This window comes from Protomyctophum parallelum, assembly GCF_964188405.1.
Source record: "Protomyctophum parallelum genome assembly, chromosome: 17".
In the NCBI taxonomy this organism is placed as follows: domain Eukaryota; kingdom Metazoa; phylum Chordata; class Actinopteri; order Myctophiformes; family Myctophidae; genus Protomyctophum; species Protomyctophum parallelum.
In genome coordinates, this window is record NC_139719.1 from 12657111 (window position 1) to 12680958 (window position 23848).

The 23848-nt window shown below is 41.6% G+C and overlaps 1 protein-coding gene across 1 annotated transcript; it reads right to left on the reverse strand.

The window, feature by feature from the left end:
• Window positions 1-12456: 12456 nt before the first annotated feature.
• kcnj2a (potassium inwardly rectifying channel subfamily J member 2a) lies at window positions 12457-18870 on the reverse strand. Its single transcript, XM_083787855.1, has 2 exons — window positions 18668-18870; window positions 12457-16299 (listed from the first exon to the last, which is right to left on the reverse strand). Exon 2 carries the CDS (start codon window positions 16031-16033, stop codon window positions 14750-14752), a length of 1284 nt encoding a protein of 427 aa, XP_083643981.1. The 5' UTR covers window positions 16034-16299; window positions 18668-18870; the 3' UTR covers window positions 12457-14749.
• Window positions 18871-23848: the final 4978 nt, after the last annotated feature.

The window sequence follows — 23848 nt, forward strand, 5'->3', positions numbered from 1 at the left end:
AAATATAAAATAAAGGCGAAAGCCGCAAAAAAAAGAAAGCGAGAAGCTGTTTTCCAGACCTGAGCAGACAGGCGCGGCCGTTTTCCGCTGTCTGCCGGGGTCTCTTCCGGGTTTTTAGACAGCTGGTGGATGGAAAAGAAGCTCCACCCACGCGACAGAATGCCACTGGGGCAAGCGTTTCCGGGAATCGTCGCGGCATTCAGCCACATGGGTGGAGCTTCTTTTCCATGGAGGGGGAAAGGAACTGGTTGGAATAACGTGTTCCTTCCACGCGCTACGTCCAACCAGGGAAACTCCCCCCTGTCAGGTGTAAAGGAGAAACTTTGACACTCAGGCATGAAGGAAGCATGAGTTCAAGTCCGTTGCTCTCCCCATGTCCCCCATATAGAGCCCTAATTGACACAGGGGTGAAAAATGGGTTACAAAATCATGGGATTAAGAACATTTTTAAAAACTCAAGTTGATTAGTTGATTTAAAACAAATGGTGCAAACACAAACATTAAACGCCATTAACAATAAAGAGACAATATGAAGTAAATGAAACATTATGATGTAATTTTTCCATTCAAACATTAAAAGTCCATACCCTTGCCTGCCATTCGATTTACGTCATAAGTGCTCTAAACAAATATTAAAAAATCATAGACTTGGCTGCAATATGACAATTTTCAAAGGCCATGCATTGGAGGGGCAAGGGCCCCTCAAAAATGCAGATGCAATCTTACAACAACGCATTGCATTGTGACACATTGCGAACTTGTAGATCAGCCTCCTTTTAATGTTCTGCTTTTGAAATTTATTTAGATTAGGCCTATGCCCTTTTTTAATTATAATTTTTATTATTTACAAAATGTCAGTCAAAACATTGGCAACGGGGGCAGTGCTTGGACTCTCTGGATTGACATCTGAGCAAAAATATCTAGAATGGGTCGGGCTTTACAGAGGCCATCGGAAAACCCTTTGTGGGTAACTCACTATTTCACCCGTTCCATCTGAGCCCTCCTAATGCTCATGTTTTGAGACCAGGCGAGTAATGTATCCAGGATGCAGTTGCTCTCTCAAAAGGTGAGAGAAGTGAGGTGTTTGCCAGACTTCTGCCAACATGCGCCTGCCTGCCTCTCTCTTTCTCTCTCTCTCTCTCTCCTTTTTTTGTCCCCCCCCCCCCCCATCAACCACACTGACCAGTGAATAACCCCCTCCCCGCGTGTACTCCTCCCCTCATGTGAAGTTAATCCCTCTCTCCATTTGTCTGCTGATATCTGGCACACACAGCAACGCAGCCTTATCCCCAACCCTTTTGTGGCGTCCATTTAATCATTCACAATGTCTTTGTGTATCCCGCATCCTGTGCGATAAAATCACCATGTTAACAACAAAGCCATGAGGCCTCTGACAAAATGAAAATGAATGGCCGTAACTCCAGTAAGTATGAAGTACAGCTACCGCGTTTCTTCCTCTGACTGTGCAAAGTGTTACTTTGCATGCCTGCTATAGAATGCACCTGAAGTACGGTGATAGGCCGTGGCTGCAGGAGAGCTTCTGTTCTGTCCTTTTCAGTCAATTCGACACAATCTATAATATTCTGTAACGCTGTGCAATCATTTCACTATGGAATGATGTTCCCGAGCAGGGGACTGCCCTTAAGTCAGACCTCCTGTTATAGTCCGACCTAACTAACTGCGGGTTACCAATGGTCCTTAGGGGGTTCCAGGTCTACATAATTAAAAATATTTTTTAGTTAAGTTAATTTTAAAGAAGTCTACATAATTAGAGAATGTAGAAGAATTGTTATTTTTAATTGAACTTATCTCGACTAGGGTACCAACATCAATACAGCATGGAAATGTGTACTATTCTTTAGTTTTGGGTCTGCAAGGCTCAATCTCAATCAAATGGTGTTCCGAACTATGGCTCAAATGCAGAATAAACTAGAAAAAGTTTACAACTATAGAAAGGAAATTACATTTGGCCACAAAAGATCAAGGGATCTACGGAATGTGTAGGGGGATATCATGGGGATGCCAAACTGTTTGTCAACATTCAGTAGATCCCATGATCGTTTGTGGCCAGATGTAATTTTCTGGGGTCTAGTAGGACAATTTGTTCAGTCAGGACAACTCATGAATGGAATATTATATTTATTGAATATAAAATGAGCAATATATTTATTATGGTTTGGCCGGCGATTAATTGGATCTGCTTTTTAGGTACGGTACTCTGATCAAGCGCATCAGTCCCGACTCCCAACCGTAGGAACTCTGAATCCCCTGTACCTAAACAGCAGATCCAAAACGCTGGGCAGCGCAGCAGTATCAGTATGCAGCAGAAAGCAAGCAGGATGAGGAGTACAAACTTCCAGTTTAAATAGCCGGTTTGAAGATGGAACGAGTGTGCGGATTGGATGAGTGAATCATGTGAATGAGAACGTGATGCTGAGGCGGCCCAATGAACTGCGGCCGGAAACTGAGTTTCCTGACTGAACTTTCTCTGTGACAGGCACGATGCTCATTAAATAATGAAGAAATCAACGTAATTAAAACATTTTTAGCCCCCTGTCAAAAATAGCCTTAGTTGTAAAAAAAAAACTAAATTGTCCTTTAAGGATCACTATTCACTGTGATTAAAGCTAAGCTCACATTTCATATCACATGCACCTGTAACTGTCACTAGCCCTCCTCAAATAGGAAAAAAAAAGCAACAGATGATCCCTGCAGGCCATTTATTGGGGAACCCTGCAGCAGTATAAGCTTTTAGTGGGGTCACCAAGTTTGTATTTGCTGTGGAAAGACGGTCTTTAATTTTCTGCCCCGGTAATAAGATCATTAGCCTACATACAGTATGTGGCCCAGACAGTGTCATGGTCATCACAAAGCAAGACTCGTGCCTTCCTTCCACTGACCGGTGGAACAACTAATGGATCGAATAAGGGGGCTATCGCAACATAACATTAACAACATTGTAGTGCTTCCCTCTCACAATCTTATTGCAGTTGACGCACTGCGTGATAAGAACCTCCACGTCGTGTGGAAGAGCATTGCAGACATGATGCAGGGAGACATCAGCAGCATCCTCTGAATTCATACGCTTTAGGAAGGTGGCAATGGTGCCAATTTCAACTTACCGTGTGAATCCAGACGGCAGGGTGTTTCCCCTTTTGTAAGAGCAGTGGAAGGGGTATCCCCACCTGGCCAAGGGAGATATCAGGCTTCATGCAGGTTACTCTGTAGACAAGCTTCTGCCTTACAGTTTCTCTTCCGCCCTTAAACAATATTAACACAAAATGAATCAACTGAATTTATCTTCGACAAATCGTTTTCTTTTCATGAAAAAAATTAAGTATGGTTATGAATGATTACCATTGTATCATATATTTGTTCACTGTAGATGCAATGTTGGAGCTAAGTTCAACCTTTTTTATGATACCATTTTCTTGTGTCAGGAGTGAGGACTCTGTGGTCATTCAGGGGAAAAATCGGTCCATTAGAAGCACGTCACAGGATGGTGACACTGACCTACTGTACAAAGGACCTTTTAGCCAGCTAGGTGACTAAAAGCGATGTGTCCTACTGACAGTAGCTATACAAAAGTATGACAGCCTTTGTACCCTGCAGAGGTCTGTATGTCATTGGAGGCACAGCTGTCGAAAGTCTATATGCACACATTGTCAATAAATGCTAAATCAGTGGTAATCCCATTCTATATTGATAGTGCAATAAAGGTGATGTGGTGGCGGGGTGTACCGTGTGTAGGAGCTTGTGTCAAAAGACAGCGTGAAACACATTGATACAGCCAGGTCAAGCATGTGAACCCCCCCGCACGAGAGGAGCTTGAAATGTGACAGCTCAACACCTGCTGATTCAGAACCCAGAGGAATTTCCGACGGTTCAAGTTCCATTCTTCACAATGTGTTGGAATTCTATCGAGGCACGCTGCACGGGGGTCACTAGTCCCCAATATACATTGTGCTTTAATATAGAACTGTGTTTCTCAAACAGTTTTGGCTTCAGTACCCCCTTTCCAAGATTTCAGTTTGCAGTTTGCAGAATTACAGTACATTTCATTGATTTCAAGCACAAACTCAATACAAAGACTGTTAACTGTGAGTGGACGACACTTGTTTACAAGAGGGTCCACCTTGTTCAATGCATCAAAACATTTAGAGACGTACAAATAGACACTTCTATATAGTCAAAGAACAGAACAGGAATTCATCATAAGGGAGATAAAAAGGGAAAATAAACATATACAGTGAGGGGAAAAAGGGGGTGGGCGGTGGGGGGGGATTCAGATTTTACAGGGGCCAGTTTTGAATTGCAGCCGTCCGTTATCTGACCTCAACTTTTTGCTTTGAAAATAAAACTGCAGTTTTATGTCTATGTTCACAATAAAATGGCAAATAAGTATTTATTTCTAATTAACAGTGTTAGTCGTCAAGGTTTAAATTTTTAATGATTGAGTTTGTGGGCTTAAAATAATTATAAAAATAACAGAGTAGGCTACATATAGGCTACTAGCCCCCTGATTCCTGGACTGACCGACCTACGGACGGACGGACAGACCCCAGGGGTCCTTGAGGGGGTTACAAGGGGTCTCCAGCTAATTGATTGATAGTTAGGAAAGAAATGGACCCATCCATGTGTCTAACTCTTGGACCCAGGCCGCAAGGTCTGACTGGTTTTCAATCGTGCATCCTGCATTACTTTTTATTGTTGTGTACAATTGACAATCAACTTGTGTAGCTGTAATGTCAATTACAGTGCTTATTTCCTCTCCCAAAGGACACACACTGACTGTTCTATGTTCCTGTTCCGATTCAGTGTCCCATATATAGCTTTGCTTATCGGCGTGGCTGCATATTTGAACACCTTCGTATGTGTTTCTGTGTGTGAATGCAGCTTTGCAGACGGTTCGTCTCTGGTCTTGTACTCCTGGATGCCGGAAGTTTGTCCAGCCAGCACTAGCGGCCTGCCCCGACCGGCAGTCGACTCTTCTGGTGCCAGCTGCCTTCTCTGACCTCAAGCCTCCATGCTGATCACCAGTGAGTGGAATGTTCTAGCCTGTGTCACAGACCTAGAGTGGTCCTCACAGGGCAGCCTGTGCCTATACGGTAGTGGCTCAGAGCCTCTGCCTAATGACCAAAAGCTTATCTCCCCTGTCCAAAGGGGAATTCCCCTATTCTCCATATTTCAACTTAAAAAAAAAAAAAAAAAAGGTTTGTAAATGAATGACCTACTTCATCATACTGTACATGAGTGTCACACAAAAATATAGAAAATAGCCGATCTACAAAGCAAGCTCACGATGCCACACGTGAGCTTATTTAAGTTATTTTCTTTGTCTCCCCAATGGTTAGGCCTACTGTTGGTGCCAATACCCAACCCAATGCCCTGGCGTAGCGGAGTGAACTGAGTTCAGGACCAAGCCTGAGGCACCGCTGTCACGAAAGCAATCCCTGTGGTGGTCTGCAGGTATTGTAACTCAATTGAATTGATTATTTTCTAAAAAATATATTTAATATTTGCATTTTCAGGGCCATATAGACTCCCAATAGCCAAGTAGTCATATAATATTCCTTGTGAGGCCCTGTCTACTAGTGTCTAAAGCTCATATTATAGCAGCTCATGAGGGGTTTGAGTTGTCCATTATGGTCGCAACAGTAGTACAGTTTGTAAGTCAAAGTTGAACATGCACCGCCAGGTACGCGTATGATTTTATTATGCTATTATGGGTGTGGTCTACTCTATACTTCATGGGCAATATACTGTATACGACAGAGAGGGGACATGTTTACAACGATTCCATTCGTAGGTCGTTAACTTGACCACTCTTGTTTTGTGGTGTCTGTGTCGTCATGCTCTATAAAAAGAACAAGAGGCCAGAATTGAATTAGAAAAACGATCCAGCCATGTAATGATGATGATGATTATGATTATGATGGGGAAGCTTCCTTAATTTTCTGTTATTGTTTGTGGCCGTCAGTGGGATGAGGCAACATGCAGTCTTTATTCATAACACAAGGCGCACGCACACACACAAACCGCGGGCTTGTCACCCTCTCCGATGCATTGTCACACTGTTGTGGTCCTGTACAATAGACAAAATAACTCTGCTGTTACACAGCTGCATTACATTGCCATCACACAGATTCCTTTTCTTTTTTGTCTAAACTGACGTATACTAGTGGGTGACTGTCTGATGGCGCAAATAATGGGAGGATCAGAATTGGAATTTGTTGAACAAACTCTGGTGCGTTTTCACTCAGAAACCTTTTGTGCTGTGTTTGCAGGGTTGTTGCATTCTTTGCGAAACACATGGAATGTAATATAAGGGGCAAATTCAGTTTTTTACACCCCTGTGTCCGTTACTACACAATGTGGCCAACTGGCCATAGACACTTCTCCTCAGAGCTATACTGACTAAACTATTTTATACTGTTAACTATGAGGTTCAAAGAGGACATCAGTCACAAATGGTCATATCTTTGCCACATTTGTTCTTCACAATATACCCTAAAGGGGACACATGCAAAGAAATGGCAAAGAAAAGGCAGACACTACTTTAATATAGTACTTTTGTTATGCCAATATGATATTTTGTGGTACCTTCTTTTGCACTATGAATGCAAGGTTTACATTTACATGCAGTAAATGTTAATACATTCAAAACATCTCAAAAAATCTCTTTGCTGGAAATAGCTGATCTTCAAGCTCACAATGTGTCACAATGTGTCACAACTAGGGATGTCCCGATCACGTTATTTTGCTCCCGATTCAGAATATTTGATTATTTTGAGTATCTGCCGATACCAATTTCTTTCCGGTCCGGTATTTATATTTTTATAGAACACTTATGCTATATCACAATAGTACAATATCAAAGATTATGGCCCGGGCGGTTAGCTCTACCATCAGGGCACCTAGGCAGACAAGCCAGCCGGACGGTGTGCCGCCGGGCTCGACTCCCGAGCCCGGCGGCCGTTGCCGCGCGTCACTCCCCATGCATATCGCTCCCCCTTTTCTGTCTGTGTAGCCTACTGTTCCTTATCAATAAAGGCATAAAAATCCCCCAAAAAAAATCTTTAAAAAAAACCTATTCTATCAAAAATTACAGACAATCTACTTGAGTTGCATGGCGAATCATTGGTGCTGTTTGGGCCTTAGAGAGCCATCACGTTTTACGCATCGGCACATCACAACTTATTGTAGGATGCAGGAGTGGGCTTTGCACACCAACTTTCTTATTATGTTCTCTATATATGTCTGTGTATGTGAAGAGGCTAAGCTCTAGCGTGACCCCAAGGCCATGAGCTATAAATGAGAAGAGAACCGAATCTCATTTGTCATCATGGACTAAAGCCCAGTGTTGGGCTCAGGTTGCTGTGGCCAGCTGTGGTCTGCCTCCGACCTTAGCCTCTGTTAACCCCCATTGCAGTCGAGATCCAGGTTAAACCTGCATGTGTCAGGTCAAAAACCTGTTCCTGCATGGGATGGGTAGGAACTAGGCTTGATTTTGTCAATGTTGGATGGAAACCTTGGCCGAATGGCTGTGTCTTTTTCATGAATTGATGTCATACTTAGAAGTAGTGAAAATAGCCAGGCTCACAGTGTGTTGGGAGCTTAGCTCTGCTATTATAAAAGGCTCTGCTATTTACCAGATTTATTTTACTTTTTATTTTTATTTTCAAAGTTTAAGTACTTCAGTATGTGGGTTTTATACATATTTAACCAATGAAAAGTATTAGCAAGAGCTTGTATGAATTGTATTGCACAATATCAGAATGGACATGTTTCTAAAAGCCCAGAACACCACTACACCAGCATCCAAAATAGCCGATCTATAAGCTCACAGGTGAGATGTGAAAAAACAGTCCAGTCCAGTACAGAGCCAATTCACGACGCGTCCAGCTTTCTAAGTCTAGAGGGTTTAAGTGGTTAGGTAGACATCATTCAATCTATCCGTTTTCTGTAACAACAGTTAATTGGCCATGCACAACATTCTGCCTCATGTACTGTTCACACTACATGTATTCTAAGGTTTGAAACTGGCATCTTTTTTATCTCTAGCCTGGCCTTGGGCAGCTGCCAATAAGCAGATGCAGGAAATGGAGGGACCTCTTTGGGGGATACAATTCAGCTGGTCTGGTCGGCAGTGCAGAGGAGATCTAATTCTACCTTCTGGAGGACATCACAGAATAGCCAAGGTACAGAAATATTAGGCCTTACTATAAATTATTAATCTTCTACTTGGCCTATTTAAAGACTACAAGATCGCAGCTGGACAAATTATTAGGCTACAGTATGTCACAATTCTGGTTTCTGGCTATTCTGGTTTCTAGTATTATTATTTCCTCCCCAATTTAAAACGGGGAACAGGTGTTCCTAAAAGAAAGCAATTTGCACAATATTAATCATATAATAGGCCTAGTCACTCTTACATTGCCACAGCAGTCAGATCCTCAGTGAGCATAGACGACAGAAGAGTTCAGAAATAATTCATTTCCTACTGTATTTTTAGTCCATTGCGCGCTGAGCCGCACTCACTCACACAAAGAACCAGCTGAGTCTCTCGGCCCTAGTGCTCTGTGTTTGCCAAGTAATGCACGTACTGCATGTACGGTACTTAGAAAAGGTTTAGCCGTTTAACAGACTAGGGTATAGTAATGTCTGCCTATTGAAATGGCACAAATTAAGGCCTCAGCTAAATCAAATAGTTTATAGCACAGTAGGAAATGATTACTGTGTGTTGTCTTGTAGTGACAAGAGAGTTTTTGCCTGTGATTCGGACAGTGTTTGGCGAGACATCACAGAAGACTCAACATCGTTTGGGCCAAACGGTTTGGCAAAGCTTCAAAGTCAGGCTTTGGTGAGAAGCAGGGGCGGGGTGGGGTGGGTGCATGGGGGGCTTGAGGTCCACTGGATGGTCAGGTCATTGGAAAATTCCACCATCACCTTGCCTGTCTGAATGGCTGTGACTCATCCCCGGTTCTGCATCGTTAGTGCTTTAGCTGTGGACATTAGAAGCTTACAGTATGCAATTAGCACCACAGTTCTTTTTATCTGTGCCTGCTGTTGATGTGTAAATTTTTAGGATAGAATGTTCATTTTAATCATCAAGGCAAAACATTTTCACTTTGCTTTTCAGTGTAGCAGCTTGATCTCTTAATATTTTTCTTCAACCAGTGCCGTTACTCATAATATGAGCTATGAGCCAGGCAGCTTAATCTACACCCTCATGCAGCTCTGCTCCATCAGAGGATGGTTGTGTCTGGGGAAGCGGGGGTCCGTGTGAAGCAGGAAGACTTCACTCCAGCGAAAGACAAAACAACACAAAGGATCACAGGTCTGGGCGAGAGGCTGAGTCTGTCTGAAAGTCTTGTTCCCAGAAGCTTCAATAAAAGAGGGGCGTTCCGGTTTATATAGTCAGGGACACGGATTGTGTTTGTGTTGCCAATAATGTCGGCTTTTTTAGTCCCACATTGTTGTTTCCAGCAGGTTGCAGCTGTACCTCGAGTATCTGAAAGCTTTTTTATCAGTGGGAGCGCATGTATAATGAGCAGAAATGAGATGTGATAAAACGTTAATTGTTCTGATACTTAGAACTGATATCTATAGGTGGCTACACAATAATAATGGAAGTTAACATAACATTTACTTTCGGATGTTTGCCCTAGCCTGTATACATACTTATTGTTTTCATAAACAAGGGGTGAGAGGAAGACCACAATGGCACATGGACACATTCACCTTCAGCGGCATTTATAAGCTACCGTACGTTGCTATGTGCGGTCGGTGGTGCTTAACAATGTACTACTATTCTTCCTTCCGAGCAGGAAGTAACCTCAATGTGGCTTTCCTGGTCATAACTTTAAATTAATAATTCAATAAATAAATGGAATATTAAATGGTGTGTGTGACCGGGAAAAGGGCAACTCCTAAACTCTTTCCCACCACCCCGGTGCCACCCTAGCTCCGTGTTTTAAGATGAGCTTTGTTTTAAAATGCCAAACTCTGGTCAGAAGGTGACCAGAGTTTGGTAGAGTGATAGGCTTTGATGTCAGCTGAAACACACTTTTATAATGCTTGTTGCATGCATTAGGTTTTAATGCCTCCGCCAGTGACGGCCTTGGCTGGAGGCATTATGTTTTCACATCCAGTGCATCTGTGTGACCTTACACAACACATTTTTGTTTTTGTTTTCTTTTCACACTATACTGTGACATAATCTGCAGAAACACTTTCCTGGACATTATTTAATGCCATAATAACCCAGGAACAGAAGGGAAGATTGTGGCCATGTGAAACTGTAGTGGTGATTGTGTTTAGAATTATTTGCGGCAACATCAGGAATCTCCATATCCTGTAAATCGGTCAAGGACTGACAGATATAGATATCTCCATACAGTATAGTAGCAGGGTCTGACAGATACAGATATCTCCATACAGTATAGTAGCAGTGCGACGTAGGTGGGGGGGCTGCATGAGTCCGGACATGCGTGCATGATTATTATGAGATTATATTAGATTACTTAAATGTAATTGGTTATATTATAATACTGTGGAAATATCAAACATCAGATTCTGATCGCAATGAGGAACTAACTTAATTTTGTCTCATTCCCACTCTTCCTCTGCCAAAATGATGGAGATCATTCAGATAAAATAACTGCTTTATGTTGGAGTGCAATAAATCACACATACATGCGTGCATAAATGCGCACACAAGTGTGTGTGCACACACACAAACGCATCACACACTATACAGTATATCACATCCGTAGCTCGAACTCTGCCGTTCTGATTCCAGAAGTTGACATTAGTGTCAGTCTCGCTTAAACTGTAAAGCAAGGATTTTCCATGACGCTTTGAGGCTTGACCTCAAGTTTTTTTCTCCAAGAATCTACTGCTTTCTTCACCAGAAGTGGAGAGAGGTGGAGCTCTGGATGAAAACACAAGAGTTACCGTCAGGCCTCGCAGAAGTCTTTCCACCACCCACCCACTCAACAAGGGGGGAAAACAAAAAAAGGTTTCTAATTATGACATAACGGACGTATATTTTGTTTTGGATTAAACCCTCTGATATGCCTCTGCTCTATGGCAGAGGCACAGCGCAGCCTGACATTCTGAGGTCCAAGGAGATTACAATGAAGTACAATGATGGAGGATGAGAGACGGCATAACAAGTGTATAAGCAAAGGATGTATCAAGAGCAGTGGTTTTCAACCCTTTTCATATCAAGGTCCATTATTATTCGGCATTTGAGCCACAGACCACCATTTGATGAGATTTAGCCTCTCAGAAACAAAACGTAGAATATGTTGTTGTCGTTGGATAACATTTTGTCCACAATTCCATGCTGTAGTGAATAGTGATGTTGGTACCATAGGAGAGATAACAGGCAAACATTGATCAAAATAACTAATTGTGTAGACCTCTTGTAAATGTACTAAGTAATGCAGATGTTTAACAATAATTTAACTCTTGGGAGTGTAAAATTACTCTCAAGAGTTAAAGATCTAATTGGGCCATTTGGTTATCAACTCTCCATCATTTAGCTGGGGACCACCTCGGACCACTGGTTGAAAATTAATGTTGTGTTGAAGCAGGGCTCAAAGCAGTGTTGATTCTGTCGAACTACGACAAAATGTTGACTACCTTTTAATACTGCCTTTTAACTAACTAAATAATAACTAGGCTATGATGACTAAGACTTTAATATATTGACAATTTTGTCAAGTAAAAGCTTGACTAAAATGTTAAGGAGGGACTAGTGGAGAAAGAGATCCAGTAGAACTAACTAAAAGACAAGTCATTTTATGTTTGGTTGCACTCTGAACATAGCAGATCTAGAAGCTCACAACACGTTGAGCTGCGACGTGTTGTGAGCTTGTAGATTGGCTATTTTCAGCATGCAACCAAGTGTAAAATCTGCCGACTAAAACACAAAAACTTTTCAGATGACTAAAATATGAAAGTAAGAAGTAAATGGAATTTTATTCAAAAGACTAAAACAAATTCCAAATTTGCTGTCAAAATCAACACTGGATGGTAAGCCCTCTGATGTGCATTAACAGTGTAAGTCTTAACATAACAGCCAAACTAATATTTTTTTCAAATAATAGTGGCTAATATAGACTCTATATAAATATATATGTATGCACTCTTACACTCTACTCGTAGTCAAATCAGTCTGAGTTTTCAAGTCTGTACTTGGAATGCTTCTTTCTGTCTACAGCAAACCTATTTGACAAAAATAGCCGAAATATATTAAAAAAATAGCTCACAACACATCACTTTGCTATGCACTGTGAGCTTGTGGATTTGCTATTTCTGGCGAATGTTCACCCCCCAGGATATGCATGCTGGGGTTCAAGTGGTTAAGCAATTGCACAGTAACACCGATTTCTCATTATTTCCACCAAACTAATACCGTTTCATGTGACAAAAGGACGCGTCTGCTTTTGATCCTTCACTGACATTTTATTGAAAAAAGAACTATCATAGCATGTAAAATAATATTAATAATAATTATAATAACAATAATATTATTAATAATACAAAAATCTGTACATTCCATGGTTTTGCAGTACATTTGGAAGACTGATACAAAATTACTGCAAAAAAGGGAAGGGATTTATTTACACATGTAGGAAATATGCAGCCTAAAGGCCTTCCATCGTTGATTAAAAAAAACAGGATATAAATTTGCCTTAATGCAAACTCTTGTGCAGTAACGTTACACCTTCATATGCCAGGATTACAGTACATTTTGGCTTTGAACAAAACTTTCAGATCCCCTAAAACAAAGCATTAAAAATGGAGAATGAAAAACAGAGTAGTAGGCTATTGATAATAAAGCAGGCCAATCCATAGTCTGCAAGTATATATGCATCTACAGCCATAATGGGCAGTTGTATTAATTCAACTGTTTACTTAGAACAGTTGTACAGAAACAGAAAACGTTTATTTTTTAATCTCTTCTTCTTTTTTGCAGCATGGGTACATGATATTATTGATCAAAAGTTATCACGGAGTCCAACTCCTGCTGGCAAACTGTGCATTACAGAAACTGGCAAATGAAGATCTCCATTTTTAACACTGTGATAGAGATTTGCACAAGACATCTGTAGGGCATCATGGTCTTAAAACCTGTATTGAATATCAAAGATTTGGTTACACTTGGATTCAAATTGTCCAAACATTAGTAGGCCTATACAACTTACTATTGTTTAGGTCAGCCAATACGACAGAACATAAAACGGTGTTTCCTGCCCCGAGAAAACAGACCGTGATGTCATGGTTGGTCAATTGGTCATGAATATTCATGTCATTCTTTGACTGTGGCTTGATGAAGTGGCTCAAGATAGGCATCATCACCATCATCATACAGTGAATGCTAAGATGTACATGTTCTTGAAAAGAAAACCTGCTTCATTTCTAAATGATGATCTACTCATTTCTGTACCAATCTAATTTACAGTTTAAATTTTTTTGAGAAACACATAACTATGATAATAATAATACTCTTTGGCTTGTGTTATTAACCCTATAAAATGCAACATAGCAGCACTTTTAAGAACATTCGCTTTAACCTCCCTTCGTAGGTTTAAAGTAATCTCTTTTCATTGTGATGTCATTAATACTACCCTGCTAGTTTCCTTCACATCAACAGGCATGCTTCTATTTCTAGTTGCCCAGCAATGAACAGGATTTTTATCAGTGACGGAAAAGGTTAACTCACAATAATAGACATTCTCCTTTAGTCACACAATTAACCTGTTCATTCACAATAAAACATGACCATTTGCGGGAAGGTAAGCCTAGCTATGAGAAGATGCAAACGTCTAATAGTGTCGTTTGACTGTCTTTTCCATGCAGAATATACAGGACTAAAAATGTCCCTCTTTTGTAAAATGGAAAAAAGGGGGGGGGGGGGGGCTAGGTAAATGAGATATTTGCAAAGTGTAACCTCTGATATGAGACCAGCTCATGCATGAACAGTAAATCTACAGTATTGTACCTTTTTTTGTTGTTGAAGTAGAAGTTTTAGAATATCAAATATCTTCCCATTGATCTTTAGTGTTTTGATATATATTTGTGTACTTCATTTTAAACTGTTAACTTTCTCTTGGGTATCTAAAAATCAACCAGCTCAGTTATATACTGTATAGTAACAGGATTTTTGTAGAGAACTTTTAAACAGTTTGCTCAGGAACGTGCAAATTAGCAAAGAAAACGTCATTGGTTCTCATTGTGAAAGAGCAAAATGTCAATATGAAAAGGGCTTTTTTTATTGTTGCAAAAATTTCAATAGTGCCTGTGTATTAAGGATACATTAATTTATTTAGCAGCACTTGAGGAATAAAACCCCCATTCTTAATACAACTTGTTATTACAATGTGCTGAACAGAGAAATGGAGACATGCCTGCAATTTTCAAGTCTTAACAACCCTTTCCTCTGTGTTACCTTGCAGTCAACAGACACTAAATAGATGCACACATTCACAGGGACCATATGGAGAGTTCTTCCTTCAATATGAACATTGTTCTAAGTGCTGTGTCTTTGTCATTACTGTATATAAGTACATTCTTACATACAAGTCCTCAACCGTAGCCCCATTCCACAGCAGTACCGTCAGCGTGAACTTGCCCTCTTCCCAAGGCCCGGCTCAGCTCAATGTGCATTTCAGAGCGATCGAGGTGATTTTCTTTTGTTAAATCTCTCATGTCAGGTCTATACAGTACCATACAGTCATATTTCGGATTCTCGCCTCAGAGTCCGTGGCTCTAGCGGCACGGTGGCTTGGGTGTGTTCGTGCTCCGAAATATTGTCTGTCTGGGTGCCGTCCGGGCCGACGCTACCCCCGTTCCCCTCGTCCGTGTCCTCCTTGTTCTCCAGCGCCATCTCATTCTCGTAGCAGAAGGAGTTGGAGTTGGACAGGATATATTTTTTCTCTGCAAAGTCCCTGGCACTGCACAGCGGCGTGCTCGGCACCGCGTATGTCTTATGAAAGCGCGAGTAGTCCACCTTGTAATAGTTCTTCTCCTCGAAGAGCACTGGCTCGAACCGCTGGCCCCAGTGGATCTCGTTGGCCAGGTAGGAGCTCCGGCACTGCGTGGTCATGGCGGTAGCCTCGACCATGCCCTCCAGGATGACCACTATTTCGAACTGCGCCGTCTCTAGGTCCTGCTTGCTCATGTCGTAGAAAGGGCTGTCCTCGTCGATCTCGTGGACGATGGTGATGGGGGACACCAGAAAGATGCGGTCAACGCCGCTGTCGAAGCCCACGTCCAAGTCCATCTGGTCGAGGGGGATGTACTCTCCCTCGGCCGTGGTGCGCGATCTGAGAAGCTGCGCCCGGACGTGCGCCTCCACCAGGTGGCTCTTCCTCAGGTTGCCCACGCGCCACATGAGGCACAGCTTGTTGTCCCTCATGGCCACCGCAGCGGTGTGGCTGAAAACCAGAGTCTCGTTCCTCTTCTTGGGCTTGGCCATCTTTGCCATGACGGCACCAATGATGAACGCGTCGATGATGCAGCCGACGATGCTCTGGAAGACCACCATGAAGACAGCGGCGGGGCACTCGTCCGTCACGTATCTGTAGCCGTAGCCGATCGTGGTCTGAGTCTCGATGGAGAAGAGGAAGGCGGCGGTGAAACTGCTAACGTTGGAGACGCATCTCTGGGCGTCGTTTTCTAAGTCCCCGTGGAAGATGGCTACCAGCCAGAAGATGCAACCAAAGAACAGCCACGACAAGAGAAAGGCGAGGCAGAAAATAACAAGCATCCATCTCCAGCGAATGTCCACGCACGTGGTGAAAATGTCGGCCAGATACCGCTGGCCCTTCTCGCTCACGTTGATGAACTGCACGTTGCAGTGACCGTCCTTCTTCACAAATCTGCTCGGAGGCTGGTGCCGCGTGTGCACCTTGCCCTTGCCGTTCCCGTAGCCGTTGGGCACCGCCATAGTGGCGAGCTTCATTCCGTCCTCCTCTGATGACACGATGCTGTAGCGGTTGGCTCGCACACTTCCCATCACCTCTGTCTGGGAGGGTTGTGCCACTGCTGCTTCTGCTTTGGAAAACAGTTTCTGGAAGAAGCGTTGGAGAAACAGTTTTGAAACACTTCCCGGGGACCGACTCAAGCAGGAAATGGTGCTGAAATAAGGGGTCAGGACAGAAGAGATGCCTCTTTTGTCCTCGTTGGCCTCTGGGTTTGACTGCAACCACGGACGGGTAATGCAGCACTGACGATGAGTCAGTCGGTCAGTCCTCTGTCATCAGGGGCCTCATCCACAGTATGCTATGAGAAAGAAAGACAGACAAGCTTTTTAGAAATACCTAAACTGTACATTTCTAAATGGATCAAATTATATATACTGTAGGCCACTCATGTAGCCTTGATGAAAGCAGGCAATGAAACATTATGCAAGCATTAATTAAAAAAACATGATAATTAGGTATTGAACTATGACCTGTCATTCATAATTACGTCACCCTAAACTCTGCATGCAAGTCTGAGAAAACCATTGAATATTCAGTACCCCAGGGGCACGGAAAAAAACTAGGCCTTTCTTGTGCCAACAATATTTAATTCAATTGTGACAAAATAACAGTGCTATTTAACCCTCTTCTGACTTTTCAACTTTCACTGAAAGAGGTCACTGAGTAATTGGACTAAGGTCCCAATGATGGGCATTTACAAAGCAGTGTTGTTTTCCTTGGCTGCGCTGCACTGACATGATCATTTCTTGTTGGATTGTGGGTTGTGATGTTTCTATGGAATCCCATGAACATTTATTTATTATTACATTAAATAAAAAATAAAAAAAGGAAAACTATAGCTGAGACTACTCGGACCCATGTACAGGCAATAATTGCACAAAGGGTTGGCCCTAATGATGAAAACGAGTTTGTATCTTATATGGCGCCACACACACACACACGCACGCACGCACGCACGCGCGCACACACACACACACACACACACACACACACACACACACACCCAACCTGTTGATCACATTACATGCACGATCCTGGCCTCATTGCTCATTGGTGCATTATTAACCACTTAAACCTGATTTGGCAGGGCTCCATGTTCCCCCTTCTCTCTACAACAAATCTCTACATTAAGAAGAATAAAACCTCTTTAAATCTAAATTTAAATAAACAGAATTATCACCAATCACCATTAAATGGAGTGTATACTCTCTCCCCCCCCCCCCCCCCCCCCCCTTTGGATGCACAGGAGCATGGCTTGTTGATTCTGCAGGAACACTCCAAGGATTTAATATCCTCTGCCATATAATGGCTGTCCCGTGAGGACGCTCCACTCATTAACCCAGGCTGTGTCTGCTGTACAAGTCTTAGACCTTGCTGTCCTGGCAACAATCTCCAAAGTCAGCTCCTTCCCTGAGTTCTCCTTTATATATATGAATTAATACATCTTTTTCAAATGTTCTCTCTTTTTTGGGGAGGTGAAGGATGGGAATTAAATATGACAAGGAGCAAGAATATACAGGGGCAAACCTGATGAATGTTTTGCATTTTGGATCATATCAAAATTACCACATAAAATAAAATGTCAGGTCATTTTAGGCTCATTTGATGTGCAGTAGTGAGTGAGCTGTCAAACCTTTTTATTTATTTCTTAATCTATGACAGACGACAGGCCTACAACTAAACTGAGTGGCTAATTCACAATCTTTATGTTCCTTTCCAAGTTTAACACCAAATGGATGGAACATTTGTATCCAGTGAGGTCAAGAACAATGATGTCACCCAAACTAGGGAACAATTTGCATGGACTGTTGACATTGACAGGCATTCATCGTCATCTTTACTCAATTGATGGCTGGTAAACAGACTTGATTGTAATTGGAGTTATGCCCTTTTTTTCCTTCTGTTCTGGACCTTTACAATATGAGCTAGTTTTACTGGAAAAGTGGACTATTATTCAATGTCACATTTGATATTCTTGCGCCTTTGAAAGTTTAATTGCAATCTGTCAAATTGTCTACGCTGTCTGTCAGTTGACGGATAGGGAGGAAGTCGGGAAGAAGTCCTTGATATAACAGATCAGTGATTCTAAAAAGATACACTTTAAAGCTGCACCCAGAATGCCAGCGACAAATGTTAACAGGTGCGTGAAAATGGGAATTCGTGCGGCTTCTGATGCAATCGCTCACACACACCCCCTAAACGACGAGTTGTATGCTCGTTTTATTCATTTGCAGTAGCCTATGTCAATATCTAGATAACCTATTTAGGCCTGTTTTAATTGGAAAATGTAAGTGACGTCCAAAGGTTGAGTTTGTTTTTGAGAGTTGGGGGAAATTATAGGCTATGCTGATCTTGTTTCCCCTCCTTTAATATATATCTCTTTATGCACTGGATGTTAGTTGGGCTATAATCTTTCTGATGACCGCAAAGCAATGATTTGGATAACATTTACGCGCAGGACGCGCAAAGCATGCAGCATTATTGGGCTGCCTCAAGTCAAAACCACTCGTTGTGCTATAGTTACACACACTTTGTTGTATAGTCTACCACTTCTACACTTTATATCCCCATCCATGCATCACAAATAGGCCTATATAATATTACTCCCCCTGTGAGACGTAAATACAACAAACGAAGAAGCATCATTTCAGATTGAATCAATCTACCTGTTGCTCATTTGTAGACCGGGGTTGAGATCACAGGATAGGATGGTGAAATAATATTCCCAGAAGTTTTAACCTCCGCTATTATATCCTCGATCGTGCTGTTTCCCCCGACGTATTGTTGTTTAATTTAACATGCGACTGTTAAGAAAGAGCAGGACTGAAACTTCCCTCATGTCGCCAAAACTAGACTGATCTTCGTTAATGTGCTTTGCGGAGAGGGAGAGATCCCCAAAGCAATTTAAATAGCATATACCGGCACGCTCCTCCCCCCATCTGCACCCAGCCAATGAGGAGATGATGGGGATGATAAAGACAGAGAGGGAAGGAAGGATCGAAGGCACCCAAGACAGACAGGGGGGGATAATAATAAACTGTGTTTTATGGCTATGGTTCTCAAACTTTGTCATGTCAAGGACCCCCACATTGACACTTATTAGCCTGCGGACCCCCTATTTGAAAATAGGGACCCTCATTAAAGAGAAGATTTTCTCAATTTTATCAACCATTTTTAATTTCAAGAACCCCCAGTTTGACATGCATTAGACTAGTACGGACCCCCATTTAATGGCATTTCTAGACTATAGTGCGACCCCAACTTTATTGTAAAAATAGTACAATCAATGTTACAGTTCATTTAACTCTGAGAGTGTATAAATGGAACCAAATATTTGGTTCCTATAGCTACTATCTATCACATTTAGCTCAGGACCCCCTGGAACTCCCTCTAGGACCCCACTTTGACAAGCACTACCAGTACCAAGAGAGGGCAATAGGGCATAGCAGTGGGCGTGTTTTTCTGGTTCCACCACTGAAAAATCGGCCATTCATTTTTCCCATAGACTTACAAAACATATTTATATCAATTATTTTAAGCCTATATAATCAAGCCATCCAGGATCCTGGTGACTCATGGCCATAAAACCTTTGATTCTGTGAAAACATTAAAAAAAAGAAGCTAAACAAAGAGTATTTATTAAATGTATAGTATATCGTAATTAAATATTAAATATCCCCCCAGAATCAAAGGTTTTCTTGGTCATGAATGATTAGGATCCTGGATCGCTAGGCTTAAAATAATTGATACAAATATTTTTTTGTAATTCTCTATGGGGAAAAATGAATGGCCGTTTTTTCAGTGGAACCAGAAAAACACTGCTATGCTCTATACCACGAGAGGGCAATTTAAAAGAGCTTTTGTCCATAATCTCAGAGTCAGAAGTCAGATAAACTCAGTGATGGGAACTGCTGCTTCTGAAGTGCCAACTGCCATGGGAGGATATCACATTTTGTATAGGCTATATTATATTTTTTATTATTATTACTATTATTATTATTATTATTTTAAATCTTTCCCAGATGGAATTTTGCAAGATGGTGGCAAAATTGAACACCTGCCTTTTGACCTGCAGTCAGAGTACCTGCTACAATGTAACTTCCCATCATCCTCATCATACTCAGACTGAAGTCCTCATATTAGGATTATGTCTGTTGTCTTTTTTTTTTTATTCTTCTTGTTTTAATGCCTCTATGGAAAATGTGTTCTGTTGGAAAGAATGACTCACTCAATAAAAAGGCCTTACATGCCGGGTATTATGATATGACTGTCTTTCTCCACTAAGCTATCAAGTTGCTTAGGATGTTTAGGCCATGCATCTGTTGCCTATAATTTTAGGTCAGCCTTTTGGTTGTGTTCGACAGCACAGTTTCATTTGGATGACATGCCCTTAGCATTTTAGGATAATAACAGTCTTATTTACTGCTTTGTCATGTTAAAAGATTAACCCGCAACAGCTTTTTATTTAGATACATTCTTTCCCCCACACCCCACCTCCCTAAAAGAGTTTAGCTTAATTGCCTATTTGTGTGTCACAGATTGGGGCTTTGCTATTTATAGCAGCGCTATACTGTATATTTAGACCAAATGACCTGTGTCAGTGCGAACTGTAGTGTTTGCTTTCCATGCCCAATTTCCAGTCAAAGAACCACCACAAGGTGGAGAGCTGGAGGCTGCAGGAATTAACTGATAATTGGACACGCACGCACGCACACACACACACACACACACACACACACACACACACACACACACACACACACACACACACACACACACACACACACACACACACACACACACACGCACACTGCACAGGCAGTGGTGGAAAGTACATTTACTTAAAAGTATATTTTTTAGGTATTTGTACTGTACTGTTGTATTAACAATTTCCAAATTCCTTTACTTTTACTACTCCACTACATGTCAGAGGCAAATATTGTACTTTTATTCCACTATACAATTATATGAATTGATGATTTTTATACATTTGAAAACTTGATATAGAACATTCTGCATAAAGAGTACTTTCTATACTTTGGGTACTTAAAGAAGACCTACATTTTGATACCAATACTTTTGTACTTTTACTTGAGTACATTTTGTGAGGTATTTCTGCTATATTTGAGTATGACTTTCACTTTAGTTACTACTTAAATCGTAGATTTAGATCATTATAGGCTATTATTACAAAACATATACAGTAACCTGCACTTCAGCCCTATTTCTACCGATCTCCAAGCCCACATTTCTACCGATTTACAAGCCCAAGATGTATCACATCTGTGAGCTTATGTAGATCGGCTTTTTTGAAAAGATCTTTATACATTTTATACATTTGAAAACATTGTGAAATAGGACGTTCTGCATATAGGGTACTTTCTACTTTTGGTACTTCTTCATCATCATCATCATTCATCGTCGTGACAATCCTCATCGTTGTCAGTCGTCATAATCATCAGCAGCATCATACTGTAATTTGAACATGACCTTGTACAGTGACCTTGTACACCTTGTACAGTTTTTTGGCAACCCTCTGGAACAGCCTGAACCAAACCATGCAGCCTGCATTGATCTCTACTTTGATGAAAAGTCTATGTATGTTGTCTGGTCTTGGTGGTATTACACAGTCACACAGTAGCACACGTTAAGGCAGTGCCTGTTTATCGCACATCAAAGCTTGTCGAAGCTAAGAAGCTTGTCGCCCAGTCCGTGCGATTTCTTTCAGACAAGAGACATGATCCATATAGGATGAGTGGACAGGCCTGTTGGAAGAGGGGAGGAGACGCGCTGTATACCAGAGACGTGGGAGCGTCAGTAGTTGGGTTGTGGACATTGTCACTGCACTGAAGTAGTATTGTATTCTTCTTTTATATTTCGTAACGTATAGCTAGTGAAAAAGGAAAAATAAAACTCCCGCACACGGTCTTCAAATGCAGTTGAAAGGTTTATTAAGGGAACAGCAAAGTTTCGACCTTCATCAGGCTATCTTTATAAAGTTAGCCTGATGAAGGTCGAATAGACCAAAACGTTGCTGTTCCCTTAATAAACGTTTCAACTGCATTTGAAAACGGCAACCGGGAGTTTTCTTCCTCTTCTAGTACCTCCAGCACTTGGCTGTTCGTCCTCCTATACACACCTGTCGCCTGTAGGTCTGCAAAAGCCTTGCTTTTTATGTAACTCAGCTATAGTAAAATGTGATTCAAATTGACCACTTAAAGGAGAATTCCGGATTAACAATTTTCTTACCTTAATCTGATGCTATTATATCCAATAATGAGTGGTACGGGTTGGGTCATACGCTAAATTGCTTATTTTGATAAACTCGGATTATTTTTCTATCTTTCATAATGACCAAATATGATGCACAGTGTTTTGTCCCAAAGGGGCTTCTGTAAAAAGGCGAACAAGCATGTGCCCTAGCACGCATTTCTTTCAGCGGTGCCAACTGCTCTTATGAGTGACTTTGTGTGTATGTCTGTATACATGTCCCCATGTCCCTGTGTCTGAGCATGACCCCTGCAGCTGATGCTGATCAGCCCAAACAATGTTTATTGGGCTAATTTGGGCTGATTTCAGGGCACACACACACACACACACACACACACCCACACACACACACACACACACACAGAGAGAGAGAGAGGCCAGAGTACAGTGTACAGTACGAGTAGTACAGTACTACAGTAGTTGCACCGCTCAGTTCACACTTCACACGGGTGTGATTCTTTTTTTTCTAACACTGGTTTTTAGTATTAACATCAGATTACGGTAAGAAAAGCGCTGGTCAGATTGAAAGTGGTCATGTTATTTTTGGTCTGTAAAGGACCGATGCACAACTCAAAGGTTGGTGGCAGGACAAAAAAGAGTTTTCTTTCTTTTTCTCTCTAATGTGCCGGATCTCTTTCTTTGATTTTATAATCAGAGGTCCCCTTCTGGTCTGTAATACTAACATTTATGGCCTTTGACCACATGACATCCATACAATGGGCATATCAGGCGAACATTCGGTGAGAATAGAATATAGGCAAACATTCAGCAAAAACGGCTGATCTACAAAGTGCACAATGTGTTGCATTGTGATGTGTTGTGAGTTTGTGGATTGGCTACGTTCGGCGGAGACATTTTCTTCCGCCGTAGTCTGAAAACCCACCTTCAGACGCCATCGTAGCCCGCAGCACTTGTCGTAGCACTTGCCCTAGCCTCGACAACCTTGCAGGCGTATGCAAAGGCTCAATTTATGTAATTTAGAGAGCATTTTATGTAGACATAGCACTCTATAGTGTATACTCATAGCTTTACTGTACAGTTTTTCTACTGTTAGACAGATGTTAGGTTCTTAGCTTAATGGCTTATGATTCTCTCTGACAATTTTTATGTATTTGTATTACCATGTGTTGTTCTTGCTTACTGTAAATCGCTCTGGATTAAGAGCTTCTGCTAAATGCCTATATTGTAAATAGTAGGCCTAGAGGGAGAAAATGAGGGGGCCGCGGATAGAGCCCTGGGGAACACCGGTAAACTAATCATATTAACCATTAAGTGGTTAATAACAACTATTAGGCTATGTATAACTTAACTACATTATAACCCCAACCAAATGGTAGGATTTCAAGCTTTGGTCTGTTCAGGGCTCTGCAATACTAATAGGCCTACTGATTATTCATTCTCAGAAATTCAGCATAATCACCAGACATTATTATATTTCCGTTCTTTTATTCTCATGATGTGTGATAATACAAATTGGGATATTGCATGGCTTGGGTGGTAACCGCTGAACAAACAAAACCATGTTCCGCCACTACTTATATTGAAAGGAATGGGAGTTGTGTAATTAATGGTTTCGG

What these genes read in the sequence shown, in the direction of transcription:
- kcnj2a (XM_083787855.1), bottom strand. Translation starts at nt 16,033, where the DNA reads ATGGGAAGTGTGCGAGCCAACCGCTACAGCATCGTGTCATCAGAGGAG.